A 19249-nucleotide genomic window follows, 5' to 3' on the forward strand; every position below is an offset into this window, starting at 1 on the left:
TTAGTGATCCATGCGTTCATCGGTAACCTGTGGAGCAGGTCGCAGGGAAAGGAAAATGTCGCGGCATTCGTCGAGTATTCGTCGAGTGATGGTAGACTACAATCAAAAATTTCAACCACTACTTTAGTGACCTGATAGGAACCGATACAGAAGGTTGATAGTTGTGGTGGCCGAAATCTTAAAAAAGAAATTATACAGCCCCATAATTGAAACGGAAAACGAAATTTAATATGTACAGAACACACTCTTAAGTTCAGGTAGGTTGTTCACTATTGTAGGTGCATATTGTTTTTTTTTTAATATTCTTACGTTTAGCTTCTGTTAGTCTTGTGTGATTATTGCACAATTCATAGAACTATTATACCAATAAATATCTTAAATATTTATTAACCATGGTAGATATATGGTCTTGTAGTGGCCTCTATTCGTGGTCCATAGCAGAATGTTTCGAGCAGCACCGTCTAGAGACACTCATCATCAGCCTACTCCAGAAAGAGTGGAAAATAATGGTTCTACGAAGGCAGATAATGGTGAAGCATCAAGTTCAGTTGGAGATATTGAGATATTTTATTATTATGCTTGGACTGAGTTTAGTAAATGCTTTGAATTTACTTTATCCAGGCATAACTAGTCAGAAATGCTATATATACACACTCACTTACTCACTCATGCAAATCAGTCAGCCATGGCTAATGTTCTCTTCCTTCATCTGCATTCTGTTTTCCTCAAACCAGTTTCTGGGGTTGTCTAAACATTTCTGTATTTCATCTAGGTTTGCAGATGTGAGACATGGAATGGTTTTTCTTAATCTTCACAGCAGGTTCTATGTCTGCAGAAAGGGATTAAAAGAAAAGGTGCCTCAGAAGTGGCCTAGGTCATGAATGGGCTTCATAAAAAGCTTTTTTTTTCCCCCCACTTGGGTTAGCTCACCCAGTAAGACAAGTAGGCTACAGCCTGGACAATGAGAAATCAGAGTTTGATTGCCTGCAGGGGCAAGAGATTCTTCTCTTTGCCACAGCATCCAGGCTGTATCCAGTGGGTACTGGGGTGCAGCAGCCAAGACATGAAGCTGAGCTCAATAATGTGTGGACCCGTATTGCCACACTCCTGTACATCTGACGGCATAATGCATGATTAAGTAAAAGGACAAATTTTTTTACATGCGAAAATAAGGTTGAACTACTTTCAGTTGTTGAATCTTAACATTAGGTACACATGTGGAGCGGTGGCAATAACGAAGGGAATTATTCGTCTTAGGAAAATGTTACTGGATGCCCTTTGAGAATGATTTTTAATCTATTCTTCTTCTAAGTTGATTTCCATTTTGTTGTGCTCATGAATGCACAAAGAAATTTCCAGTCTCTGCTTTTCTCCAACAGTCTCTCCCTTTTTCAATTTCTTGTCAGCTCTTTCCTCTCAGTACCTGGCAGAATCACCACTTTCTTTATTGTGCCATATATCTGTCTTTTTCCCTTAAATCTAATGTTGCCCTTCTTGGTGTCCATGTTCTGTCCATCTATTGCTGCAGTTGTTTCTTGTGTAAACTTTTAACAGAGGGTCCCCAAAAAGAAGGAATGTGTAGGTGCTCCCGTATAGTTTTGTTGAGCAGGTGATGCTGATGAATCCTGAGTGGAGTGAGTCACAGGAAAGTAGGGGGATGCTTCAGGAAACACCAGCTTGTGCTGCTATCTTTGGGGATTTTCTTAGGTACGTCTATACCAGTCAGATTCAGATCAACCACCTGAGAGTTATGCCAATACTTGGCTTGGCCGATATATATAATGTTAAGGTGAGTGACTTGACTTTCTGACTTAATTCCTTTAGTTCCGAGTGGAACTTGTACTCCCCTGAAGTTTCTCCATCTTCTCCTCTGGTTTGCCAGTGCCTTAACCTGTCTCCAGGTCTTTCCCATCTTTGTTATTTCCTCTTCTGTTGTCCTTCTCCAAGTTTTCCTTGGTCGTCCTCTGCTTCTAGCACCTTGGGGGTTCCAGTCTAATGCATCCTTTTCTCTGGTGCCAGCTGGTTTCCTTGAAGGGTGCCAGATCCATTTAATTTGGATGTCAATTGGTTCTTGTTTTGTTATCTCCCACAGAGTTATTTGATATTGTGTCTGGCCATCTCATGTTTAGAATACGTCTTAAACGCCTGTTTACAAAGTTTTGTAGTTTGTTCATGCTTCTCTTTAATATTTCCCATGTTTCACAGGCATAAAGGAGAACGGATTTTATGTTAGTATAAAAATCCGTGATTTAGTTTTCTCTGAAAGATCTTTTCTTCTTTCATGCTTTATATAATTGTATAAAATCTATATTTGCTAATTCAGTATTTCAGCATCCTGTTGCACATCCTTAATCAAGCATCTATGTATTATGTCTGTCAGTAATGCAACTATCATTACAACATTCACCATTCAACACCAACGCGACATGTTTCGGCCACAGATGGCCATCCTCAGGTGTTTCATTGCGTCCAAACTGTTACACTGTTTTGATGTGCGCTATATTTGCTGTTTTTATTGTTTGGTTTATGTCTTGATCTGCTGCTCCATCTTGAGTTACTATGCTTCCAAGGTATATAAAACTCTCGTTAAGGTGAGTGATGTCCATTTTTATCTGAGGGCCAAATCATTTAATCACTGTTACAGTTAGTCAGGTGCTTGCTGAAGGAAATTTATATCTGTGGTGTTTGTTCATTTGTTTTTAATTTTGTTACTTAATGATGCTGTCACTATTGAGACTATATGGTTTCAGTGATAGGGTGATTAGTGAATTTTGTGCCGTTGGAATGAGAATTGGCAAGGGAAACTGGAGTACTCAAAGAATACCTCCTCCAGTGCCTCTTTGTCCACTGCTGGGCTGCTACAGTGGGAAGCTGGTGATTAACCTGAGCCGTGGCACAACCTTGGTTTACTGATGAACTAGATGATTGTCATTGTATGTTCTGTTTCAAGTTAGAGAGAAAGAGTGATCAGATATTTTTGACAAACTTTGCTTTGAAAACAACATTTTGTACAAATAGGAGTGGCATATTGCTAGCCAGTCAAGTTTTAATATCTTGTCACCGTAGCTGCCTATTTTGGAACTTTACAAGTTTTCGAGGTTAGGTAATTCTGATGAAGCTGTTTTCAACAGTTCTATGCTGTTATTTCAGCTGAATTTTTGTGCTAGTATATTATTGTTTTCCTCTGTTTATTTTTATCTGTAGCTTACATAACAGTGTTGTCAGTACTTCTTACAGTATAGCATTGAATAGTAAGATGATAATGAATAATGAATTTTGAAAGATGTGGAAGGAAGAAATAATATTCTGGCATTTGCATGGAAGGGCTGCAGAAAATGTCAGGATAGTTGTCATTCCTGAGGAGATTGAAACTGAACACCTCTTGAATATGTTACTGTATGTGGAAACTTGCTGAATGCTCTCTTGTAATAGTATAATTTAAAAGCAGTATTTTTTTTAAGTGGTAAACATGTTAACTGAGTGGCTGAAAGAGGAGTGCCGGAGGGAAGAAAGATGACTGCATCTGCAACAGAAGATTTGTGGAGTGGTGGAGCTAGAGTTCTTTGATGTTGATATGCAGTAGGCTGAAGCAATGAAATTTGACAAATAGAAATGGAAGTAACAGTGAATGTGATATCCTTTCCATCAGAATTGTGAACCAAATGTTTCCAAAATACTTTGGATTGCTCTGTAGGGCATACATTATATAAGTTAACAACAAGATACTTTAATTTCTTCAGTATTTTACTTTATTGCATGGGATTCTTGTGCTCTGTCAGTTAGCTGATAGCAAGATTGTGATGGCATTTTGCTTATAGCCAGTGTGCTAAGTGAAGCTGTGTAGGCTACCATTTATGGTGGAATCAGTTCACTGTTGACTTTAGCAGAGGTCAAACATTTTCGGACATCTGGTAGCCAGTATTCTGTTTTGGTTTACTGTGGCTCTCACCTCTGCTCAGTTCACAATATTCGTGTCTTCCTCTCCATGGAGGTGCATTCCTTTTGTGCTAATTCATACAAATCAGATAGGCTGTTTAAAAATTTACCCTTTAGTCACTACATGTTTTATCCCACTTGTGGCTCATCATCAAGTGGTGAAAATACATTTTCAGCAACAGTAAACCAACAGTAGCAAGCATTAATAAAATAAAACTTGTTTCTGTCAAAATTAAGTCACTAAATGAGAAGGATTCATCTCAAGGGTTAGTTAAGAATTGTTACTTTCTATTACACAGCTTAAAATTAAAGATTTTAATATTTTGACTTTGTGAAATGTAATTAGTTGTTTCATGTAGTTTTGTTGATGCTGTACGGTTCATGCCAATATTTGGCGGCAATAAATTCTTGTGTATAATTTGTTAGCAATCTGATTTCATCAACTGTAACCTCGTAAATGAAGCTGTGAGTGTATTCTTAGCTTTTCAGCAAGTAAGTGTCTCTGGTATGGTAAAGCTATACCTCTGTAACAGGCCATGGATGCCCCTAGGGTTGTGAGATGTCGAGGCTCACAGATGGCAGTGAGGCTGTCAGCCTCATGCACCGGCCGCCGTTTACCCCCCAGGAAGATTCCTGGTATTCATTTCTGTTAGAGGCTGAGTCGACTCCAGGGCCATAGCAGACTGGAAGGATTAGGTATATGGAAAAATCTGATGACCTCACTGGGTATGAAACCCATGACCTTCGGCTTGTAGTGTCTCAACAGACTATGCTGCCGTGTGTGTCAGTTGGAGTGTGGTGAGACCCTGAAGATGGAGGCAGTATGTTCCTCTGAAATGTTGGTATCCAATGAGACCATGGTATGACAGCCCAGGAAACCACAATCTGAACACTTTCTGCTCTGCTGTACCAGCAGGTATTTATTCTGGAAACAGATTGCTTCTTCTGTAAATGTGATCTAATTATTTTGTTATGCTCCAATTCTTTCAAGAGTTCATATGTGTGTAAGCGGTGCCAGAACATTCATGTGGAGAAATAGCATTTAAAGGAAGTAATTGAAATATTACAACTAAATACTAAATGTTTTAGAATATTTTGTTGAGGATATTTCTTGTAATTCTGTTGATACATACTGTAGAGACATGCCAAAACTAACATTTACTACATTTTTAAAACTCTGTATAGAACTGTTTGTGTAGTCAAATAATTCTGAACTAAATTTTCAATAAGTCACGTAATGACCAACACCATACTGAAAATCCCATGGATGGTGTTCATGATGACACTTGACACACACACACATTCTGCTTACTGTTGCTCTGCTCTGGACCTCTCTGGCCTGTGTCAGTCACCCCAAAATGCTTTTAGCCGAGGTTGTCTTCACCAACATTCCTATGAAGACAGTGGCTGGATCATTTAAGAGGAATATTGGGATGTCTGGTAGGTGGAAAAGAGTAACAACTCAAGGGACATAACAAATGGTGTTGAACCATATAACCTCAGTATAGCACATTCATGACACAGCTGAATTTTACTACACTAAGTGGACAACCAAGACTGTTATAAGTAAATTTATACAGCCTGAATTTTTCACAGGCTACATTTGATAAGTTTTGTAAATCTAGTTGTCCAAACTATGTGATTTAATTGGGAGTAAATTTTATTAAGGTCTTCAATCCCAGATTTGACTTCAGTTTGAATGGTTCTATTATGTACAAGTGTGACAAACTGTATTGACCTAATGACTATAGATGTAATTATGAAATGCATATTCACATGTAATGTATGGAGTTATATTGTAATTTGATAATAATTTAATACATTTTATTTAGGTCATTCAAAAAATGGTTGACACTCACTCCATAATTCTGGAAAGGTAACAGTGTCAAATGTGAGCTGATATATGTGGGAAGACATACTGTAGTGCTGCCTATGGCCACGAGATGACGTTGCTACTGTGCACAGGTCGAACAGTGCTGCGTCATTCATGGTGGTGTGCAGGTGCACTCGTGGACAACACTCAGACGTGTGTGGAGACATGCCAACAGTTGCTGCAACTGTATAGTGCGGATCCGGCGGAGTTCTTTGAGCGTCTAGTCACCGTCGATGAGTCATGGTTCTGGCACGAGACTCCAGAAAAGAAACGCCAATCCATGGAGTGGAAGCATGCTGGGAGCCCTCCTCCAAAGAAGTCACGAGTGTGACAAACTGTATTAGCCTAATGACTATAGATGTAAGTATGAAATGCATATTCACATGTAATGTACAGAGTTCTATTGTAATTTGATAATAATTTAATACATTTTATTTAGGTCGTTCAAAAAATGGTTGACACTCACTCCATAATTCCGGAAAAGTGGCAGTGTCAAATGCGAGCTGGTATATGTGGGAAGACATACTATAGTGCTGCCTATGGCCACGAGATGACGTTGCTACTGTGCACAGGTCGAACAGTGCTGCGTCATTCATGGTGGTGTGCAGGTGCACTCGTGGACAACACTCAGACGTGTGTGGAGACATGCCAACAGTTGCTGCAGCTGTATAGCGCAGGTCCGGTGGAGTTCTTTGAGTGTGTAGTTACTGTCGACGAGTCATGATTCTGGCACAAGACTCCAGAAAAGAAATGCCAATTCATGTAGTGGAAGCACACTGGGAGCCCTCCTCCCAAGAAGTCACGACTGGGACTATTTGTCCGGAAGCAAATGGCGACTGTGTTCTGGGATCGGGAGGGGATCCTTCTGTTGGATTGGCTGCCCCCCAATAGAACCATCGACAGTGATCGGTACTGCAATTCACTGCACCAACTCCGCAGACGTATTCAGCAATGCTGCCATGGAAAATGGGGGCACATTGTCCCCTAATATGACAATGCGCGGCCACTTGACAGCCGGCAGACCATTGCCACCCTGGGTGCTCTAAGGTACACCATGCTGCCTTATCCACCATACTTGCCTGATCTTGCCCCTAGCAACTATGCTCTATTCGATGCAATGAAAGATGTCATGCAGGGTAAGATGTTCACCTCCAGCGACAAGTTTCAGGCAGTTGTCCAGCAGTGGCACCAGGATACCCCCAAACAGTGGTTTGCTATGCAAATACGGAAACTGCCGGAGCGATGGCAAAGGTGCATGGACATTGATGGGGAATACCTGTAATATAATCTGTATGTATTTTGTTCCAGTAAATGGTTACTGCGAAGAAAAAACATTTAGTGTCGATCATTTTTGAACACCCCTACAACAAAATTTGTGAAAAAAATTTAATTTTCTTTGGCTGGTAGATACAAATTGTACCATCTTTCTCAATTACCCTGGCTGCTAGGCCACATCACCAACTTCTTTTATGGGCCACATTTTGGTCAGTGTACTTATGGTTTACTTAAGAACTGCTTCAGTATCTTGAAACGAAGTGCCTAACTCATGGCTCCAATTTATATACAGGGAAAATAAAGGGTATATAAGAAATACATGCCATTCATTCAATTTAATAACAGGAAATGAATGTTCACATATGTTGAATTAAATAATACTTAATTAAAAACGTAATGTGCCATGAAAGTGTACCTTTACCATTCTTGACCTTGGCCCTGTATGGAGGTAAGTGGTTGCATCATACCCAAGGACAGAGCTGGTACCCACTGAAGAGGTGGCTGGGTGAGCCCCAGAGCCAGTCTGGACACTGTCGAGTACAGAAAAATCTCTTGCCTTTCCAGGAATCAGACCCTGGCCAGTCAGCGCATAGCCCAGTGCTATATTGATTGGGCTTTCCCAGCTTTCCCATCATTTGGTTAAGAGTTTTAATTTTTGAAACGCACAGTATCAATATCTGAATGCCACTCAAATTGCTTCACTCTCATGGCTCACCTAACATTCAGAACTTCATAGACAATTTCACCAAAATTAGATGAACCTTATATAAAATAGACTTTGATATGACTGTAAACTGAAACTGCCCAATTGCTGTCTGATAGTTCAGGCCCTAATGCTAGGTCACAGAGGGACAGACATGACCTTCACATAGGACTTTTTTGTTCTCTAAAGAATACTGATTTAAAAACAGTACAGTAAATAAGGGATTATGCTGATGACTTATGTGCTTTACCTGTATTACTGTCATGGCTGACATTTTCATTACAAAAGTAAGTCATTTTATTACAATCAAATTTATCCTTGTAAGATTTGAGGCTTTCACGGCGGTGACTATGAAGAAAGCAGTCTTCTGGGATTTGGCACCGTACCGTTTCTCACGGTGTTGTCGCTTGCAGATTTCTTAAACTTTTTCTTCAACCCTGAAGATGGGGGCGATACGTTCCTCCGCAACGTCGGTTAACACCACATATACACGGTGCCAAATCCCAGAAGACTGCTTTCTTCAAATTTATCCTTGCCTAAGTGTGCCTAACTGTGTTCTAGTGTAAGGAAAAAAGGTGAAGCTGTCCTTCTAAGAGGCCATGAAGGCCCATAGGGGTGTGAAAGGTTGAGGCTGGAAGGATTAGATCAATTGAAAAAAATCCACCTCATTGTGACTTGAACCCGCGATCTTCCGGTTCGTAGCATAGTGCCTCAACCAGCTACTGGGGTTATTTTCATTAAGTGTGTCGTAACTTAAATTCGTTCATTTGAATATATCACAGAAAATTAAATAGTTGTGGGTTCATGTAGTTTATGTGCCATTACATTTGTTCTACAGTCATGTAAAGTTGTTTGTATTCCAGACGTGATCTTCAAAACAACCTGTAACTTCTTTTTTAATTTGCTTAGTGTGGGGAGGGGGGTGGAGTCCAACTGGGTTCCCTCGTCACAGCGGCCACTGATGGGCCTATTGTACCTGCCCCAGGTGATTATGATTATGCATAATATGGTGGAATGAAAATTGGCAGAGGAAATCGAAGTACTAGAAGAAAACCTGCCCCAGTGCCACTTTGTCCACCACAAATCCCACTTGACCAGACCCGGGATCAAACCTGGGTCACCACTGTGGGAAGCCAGCGACTATGAGCTAGCACTGGAAATGGGGGATGTGCTGGAACTTAACACTTTCAAGTTATACAATGAATAAAAGCAAGACAAAAGTCTATCTTAACCCCCTGCTCCTCGTATGCAGTGGGATGTAGCAAAGTACAACCAGGCTGATGCACTCACATACTGCGATTTTAACTAGAATGGGCCAAGGATTATTTTATCAGCAAACTGATGCAATATTAAGATCGCTGTCTTCTGGGATGTGGTTCCTTGTAGATCTTGTGTGAACGAACGATTTGGAGGAACATACCGCCTCCATCTTCAGGGTACAAAATATCTGCGAGCAAGGAACTAGCATCAGGTGGTTCACACAATATCTACACAGCACCACATCCCAGAAGATGGTGTTCTTCAATATATGTAGCTGTGTGAAGAAACATGAAACTTGCTGACTCTAAGCTGGTCTGATTACAGCAATCCTCATATGAAATTTCTTTTTGGGTAACATGTACCCACACGTGATTTCTATTACGTATAGCTAAAGTGACACAATGAATTCAGTACTGGTTTTTGTATCTTCCAATGTGTATTTTCTCAGTTAGTTACTTGGTCACTGCTTGCTCCATTTGAGGAGAGGTTGAATCTCAAGAAATTAATGAGGTAGAAGGTAAAGAGCAGTATCGTGTTGAAATCTGATATAGGTTCACTGCCTTGGAAAACTTGGAAACTGAGGTGGATGTCAATAAAGCTTGGGAAACTATTAGAGAGAATATTAAAATTTCTGACAAAGAGAGTCTAGGTTATTATGAACTGAAGAAGCATGGTTTCATGAAGGATGCTCAAAATTACTAGACCAAAGAAAATAAGCCAAATTGCAATGGTTACAGGATCCAAGCAAAATAAATAGGGATAATCTGAACAATATAAGACGTGAAACCAGCAGGCATTTCAGGAACAAAAAGAGGGAATATCTGACAGACAAAATTGATGCGCTTGCAAGGAACAGTAAGAACAAGAACATTAGAGACCTGTATAGAGGAATAAATTACTTTAAGAAGGGTTACCAGCCTAGCAGTAACTTAGTGAAGGATGAGAATGGTGATCTGCTTGCAGATTCCCACAACATTTTGAACAGATGGAAGAACTACTTCTTTCAGTTATTAAATGTACATAGAGTCAGTGATGTTAGGCAGATAGAAATGCATACAGCTGAGTGGTTAATACCTGATCCCAGCCCTTTTGAGGTTGAAATTGCTATTGCAAAATTGAAAAGGTATAAATCGCCAGGTAGTGATCAAATTCCGACAGAACTTATTCAAGCAGGAGGCGAAATATTATGTTCTAAGAGACAGAAGCTAATTTGGGATAAGGAAAAATTGCCTGATCAGTGGAAAGAGTATTATTGTACCAGTTGACAAGAAGGGTGATAAAACTGACTGTAGTAATTATCGGGGGATATCACTGCTATCAACTTCATATAAAATTTTATCCAATATNGAAGCTAATTATTCCTATTTGGCATAAGGAAAAATTGCCTGATCAGTAGAAAGAGTCTATTATTGTACCAGTTGACAAGAAGGGTGATAAAACTGATTGTAGTAATTATCGGGGGATATCACTGCTATCAACTTCATATAAAATTTTATCCAATATTCTCTCAAGGTTAAGTCCATATATAGATGAAATGGGAACATCAGTGTGGGTTTCAATTTTTGCATTCGACAGATACTGTAGAAGAAATGGGAGTACAATGAGACAGTACATCAGCTATTTGTTGACTTCGAGAAAGTCTATGATTCAGTTAGGAGGGAAGTATTATGCAATATTCTGATAGAGTTTGGGGTTCTCATGCAACTAGTTAGGCTGATTAAAATGTGTTTAAATGAAACGTATGGAAAAGTTCGTGTAGGTAAACATTTGTCTGATGATTTTCCTGTCCAAAATGGTATAAAACAAGATGCTTTATTGCCACTCCTTTTCTACTTTGCTTTAGAATATGCCATTAGGAAGGTCCAGGAAAACCAGGTGGGGCTGAAATTAAATGGGACACATCAGTTGTTGCTCTGTGCCTATATGAATATACTGGGTGATAGTGTAGATACCATAAAGAAAAACACACAAACCTTAAATGATGCAAGTAATGAGGTTGGTCTAGAAGTAAACGCAGAGAAAACTAAGTATATGTTCCTGTCTCATCACCAAAATACAGGGCAAAATCATGACATAAAGATAGGAAACAGATGTTTTGAAAATGTGGCACAGTTCAGATATTTGGGAACAATGATAACAAATAAAACCCTGATTCAGGAGGAAATTATGAGGATTGAACTTGGGTAATTTTTTGCTAACATTCAGTCCAGAACCTTTGGTCTTCTTGTCTGCTGTCCAAAAACATAAAAATTAGATTATATAAAAACTGTAATTTTGCCTGTGGTTCTGTATGGGCATGAAACTTGTTCTGTGATGTTAAGGGAGGAACATAGACTGAGGGTGTTTGAGAACAGGGTGTTGAGATTATTTGGACCGAAGAGGGATGAAGTGACAGGAGGGTGGAGAAAGCTGCATAATGTGAGGCTTCATAACTTGTACTCTTCTCCAAGTGTAATTATAATGATCAAGTCAAGGAGGATTAGGTAGGCAGGGCGTGTAGCACGAATGGGGGAGAAGAGGAATGCATATAGGACAGTGGTTCTCAAACTTTTTACCTCTGAGCCCCCCCTGACAAGAGAAAATACTCTCAGGCCCCTAGCCTGTTTTTTTATCAAAATAGAAGTCATGGTATGTTTGACGTTTCGTTCAGTTTATTTTGTGTTTTTATACATACTATTTAGCAGTTTTCTTACTCAAAATTAAAGTATCACAATAATAGGCCTACAATAAAAATTAGTTTTAACCAAAATATGTATTGAAATGAAATGATATTTAACTAACAAGTATGTAATTTAAACATTTAAATGTCAAAGTTCAATGTGATGGATGGGCCCACTTTTGAGAACAAAGTTTATCAAAACGTGGTGTAATATCAGAAATGGCCACTCTATACTTTGACTTTATAGCTGCCAAAGCAGAAAAACCTGTCTCGCATAAGTAAGTTGTTGCAAAAGGAATCAGTATCTTCAATGCTTTTGGGCTCAAAGTTGGGAATTCCTTGCCAATATGTATCCAGAACTCCAACAAAGACAATTCCTTAAATTTACTTTTTATTGAAGTATCACTATTCAGGTCGATGAGTTCTTTCTTGCTCATTTACATTCACAGATGATGGCCCAGGAGCATTTTCGAATGGATTTTTAATCCAATTAAATTTATCAAAATCATTGCAAAAGTATTTTTCGAAATGAACTTTCAACATTATGAGATGATCAAGTAGGCAGCTTTTTATGTCCATTGGAAGCACTGGATTATCAGTGTCTTGTACCATTGACACCAAAGTAAGGAACATGTCTAGCGTGTCACTTTCCATACTGTTTCTCCAGAGCTCTAATTTTCTCATGAATGCCTTCACTTTGTCATTCCAAGAAAGTACAGTTGCCTCATTCCCTTGAAGTGAAGTGTTGAGGATATTTAGTTTCTCAAATATTTTGTGAGGTAAGCCATTTTCAATAAAAAAATCGTTGTTGCTGAAACTGCCTGCCAGTAAGTGATTTTACCCATTTAAGAAACAGAACACCTCATGCCTCAGCTTAAACATTCTCTTTAATACCTTGCCTCTTGAAAGCCATTGAGCATCACTAAAAAACAACAGAGCAGTGTGTTCGGCACCCATTTCCTCACACAGCATTTTAAAAAGTCTAGACTTCAGAGGATTTCAGAGGATGCGGCTGCTGCCGAACTATCAGCGCTGTCTCTGGCATACGCGTTTTATAATTGTTGGTAAAGAAAATAATTATTAGTTATTTTCAAATTCATGAAAATTAAAGCCTGTACTCATCAAAAGTTTTTCTATATGTATTTTTATTTTTTGTTACTTTTCTAGTTGATTTATGGCAGTTTTAATTTTTATGTGTAGGAAAGTATGGTGCGCCCCCCTTTCAAGCCCTTCGCGCCCCACAGTTTGCGAACCACTGATATAGGATATTGGTGGGAAAGCCAGAAGGAAAGAGACCACTGGCAAGACCAAGGCACAGATGGGTGGGCAATACTAAAATGTATCTTAGAGAGAGAAGATGGGATGGTACGGATTGGATTGATTTGGCTTAGGACAGGGATCAGTGGAGGGCTCTTGTGAACACTGTAATGAACCTTCGGGTTCCATAAAATGCTGGGAAATTCTTGAGTAGCTGCAGAATTGGCTTCTCCTCAAGAAGGGCTCAGTTCCATAAGTATAAGTAATTACCTATAGATTACCAAAGTTTGCTATGGTTTTTCGGATATTGTCCAAGATTTTGTATGCATTTATAATTTCACATCCATCTCATCTCCTGTATGAGTTCATAACCCTAATATTTGCATTTTCCCATTCTCCTGGTACTTCCTCGCTGTTAAAGTAAAGTTCTCCCTGTGCTTAATTAAGCACCACGAAATAAAGACGCATGCGATGTGGAGGTATAGCTCCATTCATCAATAAACTCGATTCTAGATGGGGGTGAGTGGTCAACTTAATGCCCAAGTCGCTTTACACCCGCAAAAATACACACAGGTACCCACCGGATAGGACTTTGTGTGGGCCCCAGAGTCACAATATTTGTCCCCATCCATATTATATGCTCTCCCATTTGAGTGGGCCATGCGATAGCGTAGTTCTTTGAGACTTTAAGCTACAAGCGGGTTCAATTCCCGATGAGGTTATTGGATTTTTTGCATTGACCTAATCCTTCCAGCCGCACTATGGCCATGCGGTTGACTCAGCCTCCAACAGAAATGAGTACCAGGAATCTACTTGGGGGGGGGGGGTAAAAGGCGGTAGGCGCGTAAGGCTGACACCCTCACCGCCATTTCTGAGCCGATTGTTTAGAATTTTTGGGAGCCTCGACGTCTCATAACCCTTTGGGTCTTCACGGCCTATTACAAGGATTGCTTTACCTTTGTATTACTTTCCCATTTAAGGAAAATATAAATTTCTCGCCCATATAAAACAGTATCATAATTTTAATAATAATTATCAGATTACGCAGTGGTCTAGTGGTCAGCGTTCCTGGCTGCAGCCCCAGAGGTCCGGCTTCGATTCCCGGCGCTACCAGATTTTTTCTGAGAAGCAGTGGGTCCGGAACGGGGTCCACTTAGCCTCGTGATGATAATTGAGGAGCTATTTCAAGGAAATAGCAGCTCCGGTCTAGAAAACCGAAATTAACGGCCGTGGTGATTCGTTGCGCTGACCACGCGACACCCTCTATCCGCCAAAGTTGGTACTAACTTCGCCGACAAGTGGCGGTCGCTCGGTCGGTATAGTTCGCTTGCGGAGTAAAATCACAGAGTTTTTTTTTAGGCAGTGACTAGTTATTTCCTCGTAAGTGCCAATTAATTAATTGTATTCCAGTAATTTTACGTTTTATGGTTTGAATTATTGTCGGCATTAAATAATTACAAATTACCAAATACATAAATATTAAGATGAAATATAAATTGTTTCATCGACTTTCTTTAACAAATCGGTAAAAACATATTTGATTTTCATATGAAGTAGTATACATATCGAATGTGCATGAAATGGAAATAAATCCGTCCAAAACATAAGAATCCTTGCATATACAGACGCAAGGTGTCGGCAACAAGACTTCTTCTCTTGAAAGAAGCCGATAGACCTGACCCGTTTCGAGGCAACGAATTGACGCCCAACAATGGAAGTACTGTTGAGAGTGGGGGCCCATGCCGAGGTGTTATAAACGCGACAAAGTTCTTGTGAAACGGTGACCAGTCGGGAATGGCGTGAGCGAGAATAGTGTAGAAACTCCACTGTTAGAAGCCGTTACCAGGAAACGATTAGTCGAGATTGTAGCAAACTGAGAACACTGTGTGTAACAGCGAACGGTCAAGTGTGGAGATTAGAGATAGCGCTGTAATTACTTGTATTTCCGAGTCGTGTGTAATTCATTATCGAGTCAAAGTTTGTCGTCACGAAAGTTCTATCCTTCTACCAGACATGTCTATTAAGAGTAAATGGATATCAGCGCTGAAAAGGAATGGTGCGCCCCCTTTGAGAGCATGAATAGAAATCGGTAGATCTCTTGCTTTGTTACTTACTTAAGGGCCGATTAACAATTACCAGACATGTAGTGTGCACTCATATGTCGTACTATACTCTCCTCTCTTCCTTTAGTACTCTGTCGAAAGAACGGAAATCACATCCCCTCACTACCTCCCTAAAGTTCATCCTTTTTTCGTGTCTCCTTTCTCGTACGTTTTTCGTATTTTGATGGAGGGACAGGAAAGGATCTTGTCTAGCCACTGTGGCGCCTCCAGCGGCAGCGGAGAAAGGTAAAGAACTGGAATGTCTTAAAGGGGAAGGGGTTGTTTGAAACTTGCCAACATCCGAAAAAGGGTGAGGGGTTCTTTCTCTTTTGCTATAAACAAGGAATTTAAATGTAAGTTGGAGGGAGCTGGCACTGTGGTGATTGTTTATATTGTGGACGTAACAGCGTGTGCTCCTGTAGGTGGACACAAAAGCCTCGGAGGAACATGCTGTTTCCATCTTCAAGAGCTAAGCTTTTTATATGACACTACGTATTCTTAGAGGTACATATCGCAGCATAGACGAACATACGAACGAAGAAGAGTAGGAGAATAGTAAAAAGGAATAGGAGAAGGAAAATGGGGAAGATACATGAAAACTAGAAGAAATATAATTCAGTTCAGTTCTTTATTATTTATGTGTCCAATCAATAGCCACAAAGACAGTTACAGACACAGCACAGTGTGTGATACAGGTTATAGTATTATGGGCAAACATAACATAAAGTCAAAGACAAATTACAGGCAAGCACTGGCTGAAAGCATATTAATACAAGATCATGATCAAGAGATTTTTCTCTTGTCATTATGTACACAAAGGCTCTGAGGTTTACCCAGCTTCCAGCCCAATGGGTACCGTGAAATTCTTTTTAGGGATAAAGCAGCCGGGGCGTGAATCTGACCACTCAGTATCATTTACTGCCGAGCTTATAAATATATGGAGCTATACCTCCATTACTATATTTGTCTTCATGGCGCGATGCTTAATTAAAAAATTCAGATAGTATTTTATTTCCGTAAGAACCCATGGATTATAGATGTATGTAATGTGTCCATCATTTTGATGAAGCATGTGAAATATATATCGACAAATTTTCGAACAAATATAGGTGTGTCTTATACATCAAAGGCAACCGTGCATATACTTTAGACCTACACAAAGCAAGTGTATGTGTCATTAGAAAACGTGAAGAAATCTGATTTATGGCATTCGACAAATTAGCATATTTTGATACTTTTAACGTTTAATTTTTCAGTAGTGCTTCAGTAGTGTTGGAACTGAATATCTAACAACTGCTTCAAATGTATTAAATTTTACACATTATTTTTAAGCACTTTTATTCAAGAAAATTAAATATCTTGTTAAATTTAAAATTAAACACATTCCAAACCATGGAAACATATAATCGACATATTTTTTATGGAATTGTTACGTACAGCCCGGGTATTTAGGAGTGACAGTCCTCCGACGCGGAGTAGGAGAAGTATTGGTAGTGGCGGGGAGAGCTCCAGCATGCCGACAAGTGTGGAGGGGAAAGTACAGAGGTTCTCAAAAGGAAATAACTTCTTACCTCATTGTGTTGCATAGTGTTGGCGGTTTAGTCTCGATGATGTTCACATATCCGATGTTAAGTTTTAAGTGCCGAATGGCAGACTATTATACACTTTACACTACTGTACACTATACACTATTATACATTTTTCACTGTTATATACATGAAGAGTTTATTTACATATTACACAGATCTATTCTAAAGGGGCAACACCACCAATGTCCGCATAGATATCATCTCCAAATGTCAGTCCTTCCTCGTCGCCACCAGATGAACCGGAGCTATCATCAGAACTGTCATCACTATCACCACCAACATAGAAGACGAACTCCCGTCCTTCGTCCAAAAGGCCTACCCGTGCCATTAATTTGTGCTCAATGCTCAAAGCGGCTAGTGGACATTTCCTATGTCTTTTTTATGGGGTGTCGAAAAGGAAGTGGAAGTCCCAGATTCGATATTTTTTGTTTATCTTATTATTCTTCTGACACTACTTTCCGATACACTTGTTGCCTTTGCTACTTCCACTCCTATGTTTTTCACTGTAATTATTGGCCCAGCCTCTTTGATATATACATTACTAACAAATTTCTCTTGATTGTGAATGCAACACTTTTCCGCTCAATTTACTTCGTGTAGGTGCCGTGTTAAAGGAGATAGAAAAAATGTATAAATATAAATAAACAAAAAAGAAACTCAACGAATAAAAATAAACAATAAAATAAAATATTAATACACTAAATAGAGAATAATACACTCAAATACGACTCCAAGAGTCAAAACTTTTTAACTTGGCTGTACAAGGAAGACTGCTTTTAACTGAATTTGAGACGTCTGCTCTCACTGAAAACAAACGAATGACTACTCACAGCACCCCTCAACTTTCACGAATGGACCTGTCCATCTACTGCGCAGCTTTTCCTAGACTGTCACTTCTCAATTCCCGAACTGTACAACCCTTGTTACGATTGCATAAAATGGACACGCTCAATACTAAACGATCTTGATATCTGGTGGTGTCATCTAGTGGTGAAGTCTCTAGTCTGGAGCCTGCATTGTCGCCAGCAGATAGCAGCACTCCTCCAAAACCATCAAAGAAAGTTGTTGCATATAATTTGTTAACTCTTGTCATATCCCCATCAACTATCTGACTGACATCTTGCTTTCCCTACCACCGGCGTTCTTTTGTTACCCAGTATTTATAACTACACGCATTTGAAAAGTACAAATGCTTTCAGAAGAGAGGTTAGGTTCCAGCATTGCTATTGTGAAGTTGCCCAGATACCTACATTCAGAATAAACTGAGTGCTTTATTTTACTACTTTGTCAGCAGCTGACCTGTATGGCGTCAAACCTGACTAATCACCATTTAATATCGAATTAAAGAATTAGGTAAAGATATCCATATGCTTAATTAAGCACTACGCCATGAAGGCGTATGGGGGAGTGGATGTAGAGATCCACTTTTCTCAAACTCGGAACTTGTAGGAAGTGAATGGTCATTTTCACGCCCCTGCCGCTTTGCCCCCAGGAAATAACCCCAGCTACACATTGGATATGAGGCTGGATGAAACCCAAAGCTGGACGACGTGGAGAAGACAAAATTCTTGACCCTACCGGGACTCGAACTCCGACCCCTCGGTCGTCCAGCCCATAGCCAATCGCTATATTATACCCCCACTCCTCCATACGTGTTCATGGCGTAGTGCTTAATTAATTAAACACGGAGACCAGTTTACTCGTCAATAAAATAAAACTGTATACTTGAACTAGAGTCTTAGAGAAAATGTTAGAAACCAAATGTGTAGTAAACAAAGGCAGGTTGCGAGCTAACTATTCATAATCAACTCATTAAATCTGAGGGGCAGAGTCCTATATAAAAGTATAATAGTTTATCAGCCGGACAAATAAATCCGCTGCCTTAGGTTTATTGCACTAACAAGAACAAGCCGCCACTGAACACCATCCTGAATCTAATAAATCCAATTGACATCCTCAGACATCTAAGATCTTAACATTATCGTGGATGGTGACAGCTCAGTCACAATAGTGACTGTTCTACAGGCTGGACGACAGACATCGGGGTGACATTCCCATCGGGGACAAAAGAATTCTCTTTTCTTCGCAGTGTCTAGACCGCCTCCGGGATTCAATCAGACTTCCTGTTCAGTGGGTACTTGTTTTAATAACACAACCATTCAGTTTGATGTGGAGGTAAAGCTTTGGGTTTGTGTTAGGGAAGTGCCCGAAATAAACGCCGTCTTGGACAACGAGGGAAAATCTTATGCGGGAGTTTTCGGTTAAAATCTCGTGTGAGACACCGGCTATTCTGACTGAGGTTTTGCGTGGTTTTCTTCAATCCCTTCAGGCAAATACCGAAGATATTATATAGATTACACTACAACCGTTTCCTTTAAAATCCTTTCCAGTTCATCTTTTATCTGTCATCCAGCAATTCGGGTAGTCTAGACACTGTCAGCGTAGTAAAATAGCCTGAAGGATAAATATATTGCAAGAGAAGAATAACATATATAAGGGACTGTAGCGTACATTAACCTGAGCGGCACTTCAGCCAGTATTCTCTTTCATATACAGAGTGTTCCAGGGGAAAGCTCAGGATTCTGGGAGGTCTTA

At 39.8% G+C, this 19249-nt stretch overlaps 1 protein-coding gene across 3 annotated transcripts; it reads left to right on the plus strand.

Annotated features, from left to right (window-relative positions):
• Positions 1–40: 40 nt before the first annotated feature.
• LOC111871840 lies at positions 41–7135 on the plus strand. Of its 3 annotated transcripts, none has more exons than XR_002844109.2 (4): positions 41–257; positions 4590–4852; positions 5769–6169; positions 6249–7135. XR_002844109.2 is itself a non-coding variant. In XM_023865208.2 (2 exons), exons 1-2 carry the CDS (start codon positions 6050–6052, stop codon positions 6531–6533), a joined length of 405 nt encoding a protein of 134 aa, XP_023720976.1. In that variant the 5' UTR covers positions 5696–6049; the 3' UTR covers positions 6534–7135. The 3 variants fall into 3 exon arrangements, 1 of the variants encoding a protein (XP_023720976.1); XR_004513816.1 differs by having other exon boundaries at positions 4703–4852; XM_023865208.2 differs by lacking the exons at positions 41–257; positions 4590–4852 and having other exon boundaries at positions 5696–6169.
• Positions 7136–19249: the final 12114 nt, after the last annotated feature.

This window comes from Cryptotermes secundus, unplaced genomic scaffold (assembly GCF_002891405.2).
Source record: "Cryptotermes secundus unplaced genomic scaffold, Csec_1.0 scaffold1242, whole genome shotgun sequence".
Taxonomy (NCBI): domain Eukaryota; kingdom Metazoa; phylum Arthropoda; class Insecta; order Blattodea; family Kalotermitidae; genus Cryptotermes; species Cryptotermes secundus.

Coding starts and splice junctions, on each gene's coding strand:
- LOC111871840 (XM_023865208.2), top strand. CDS start 6,050: ATGGTTCTGGCACGAGACTCCAGAAAAGAAACGCCAATCCATGGAGTG. Junction 6,170..6,248: donor TTAGCCTAATGACTATAGAT/GTAAGTATGAAA, acceptor CATTTTATTTAG/GTCGTTCAAAAAATGGTTGA.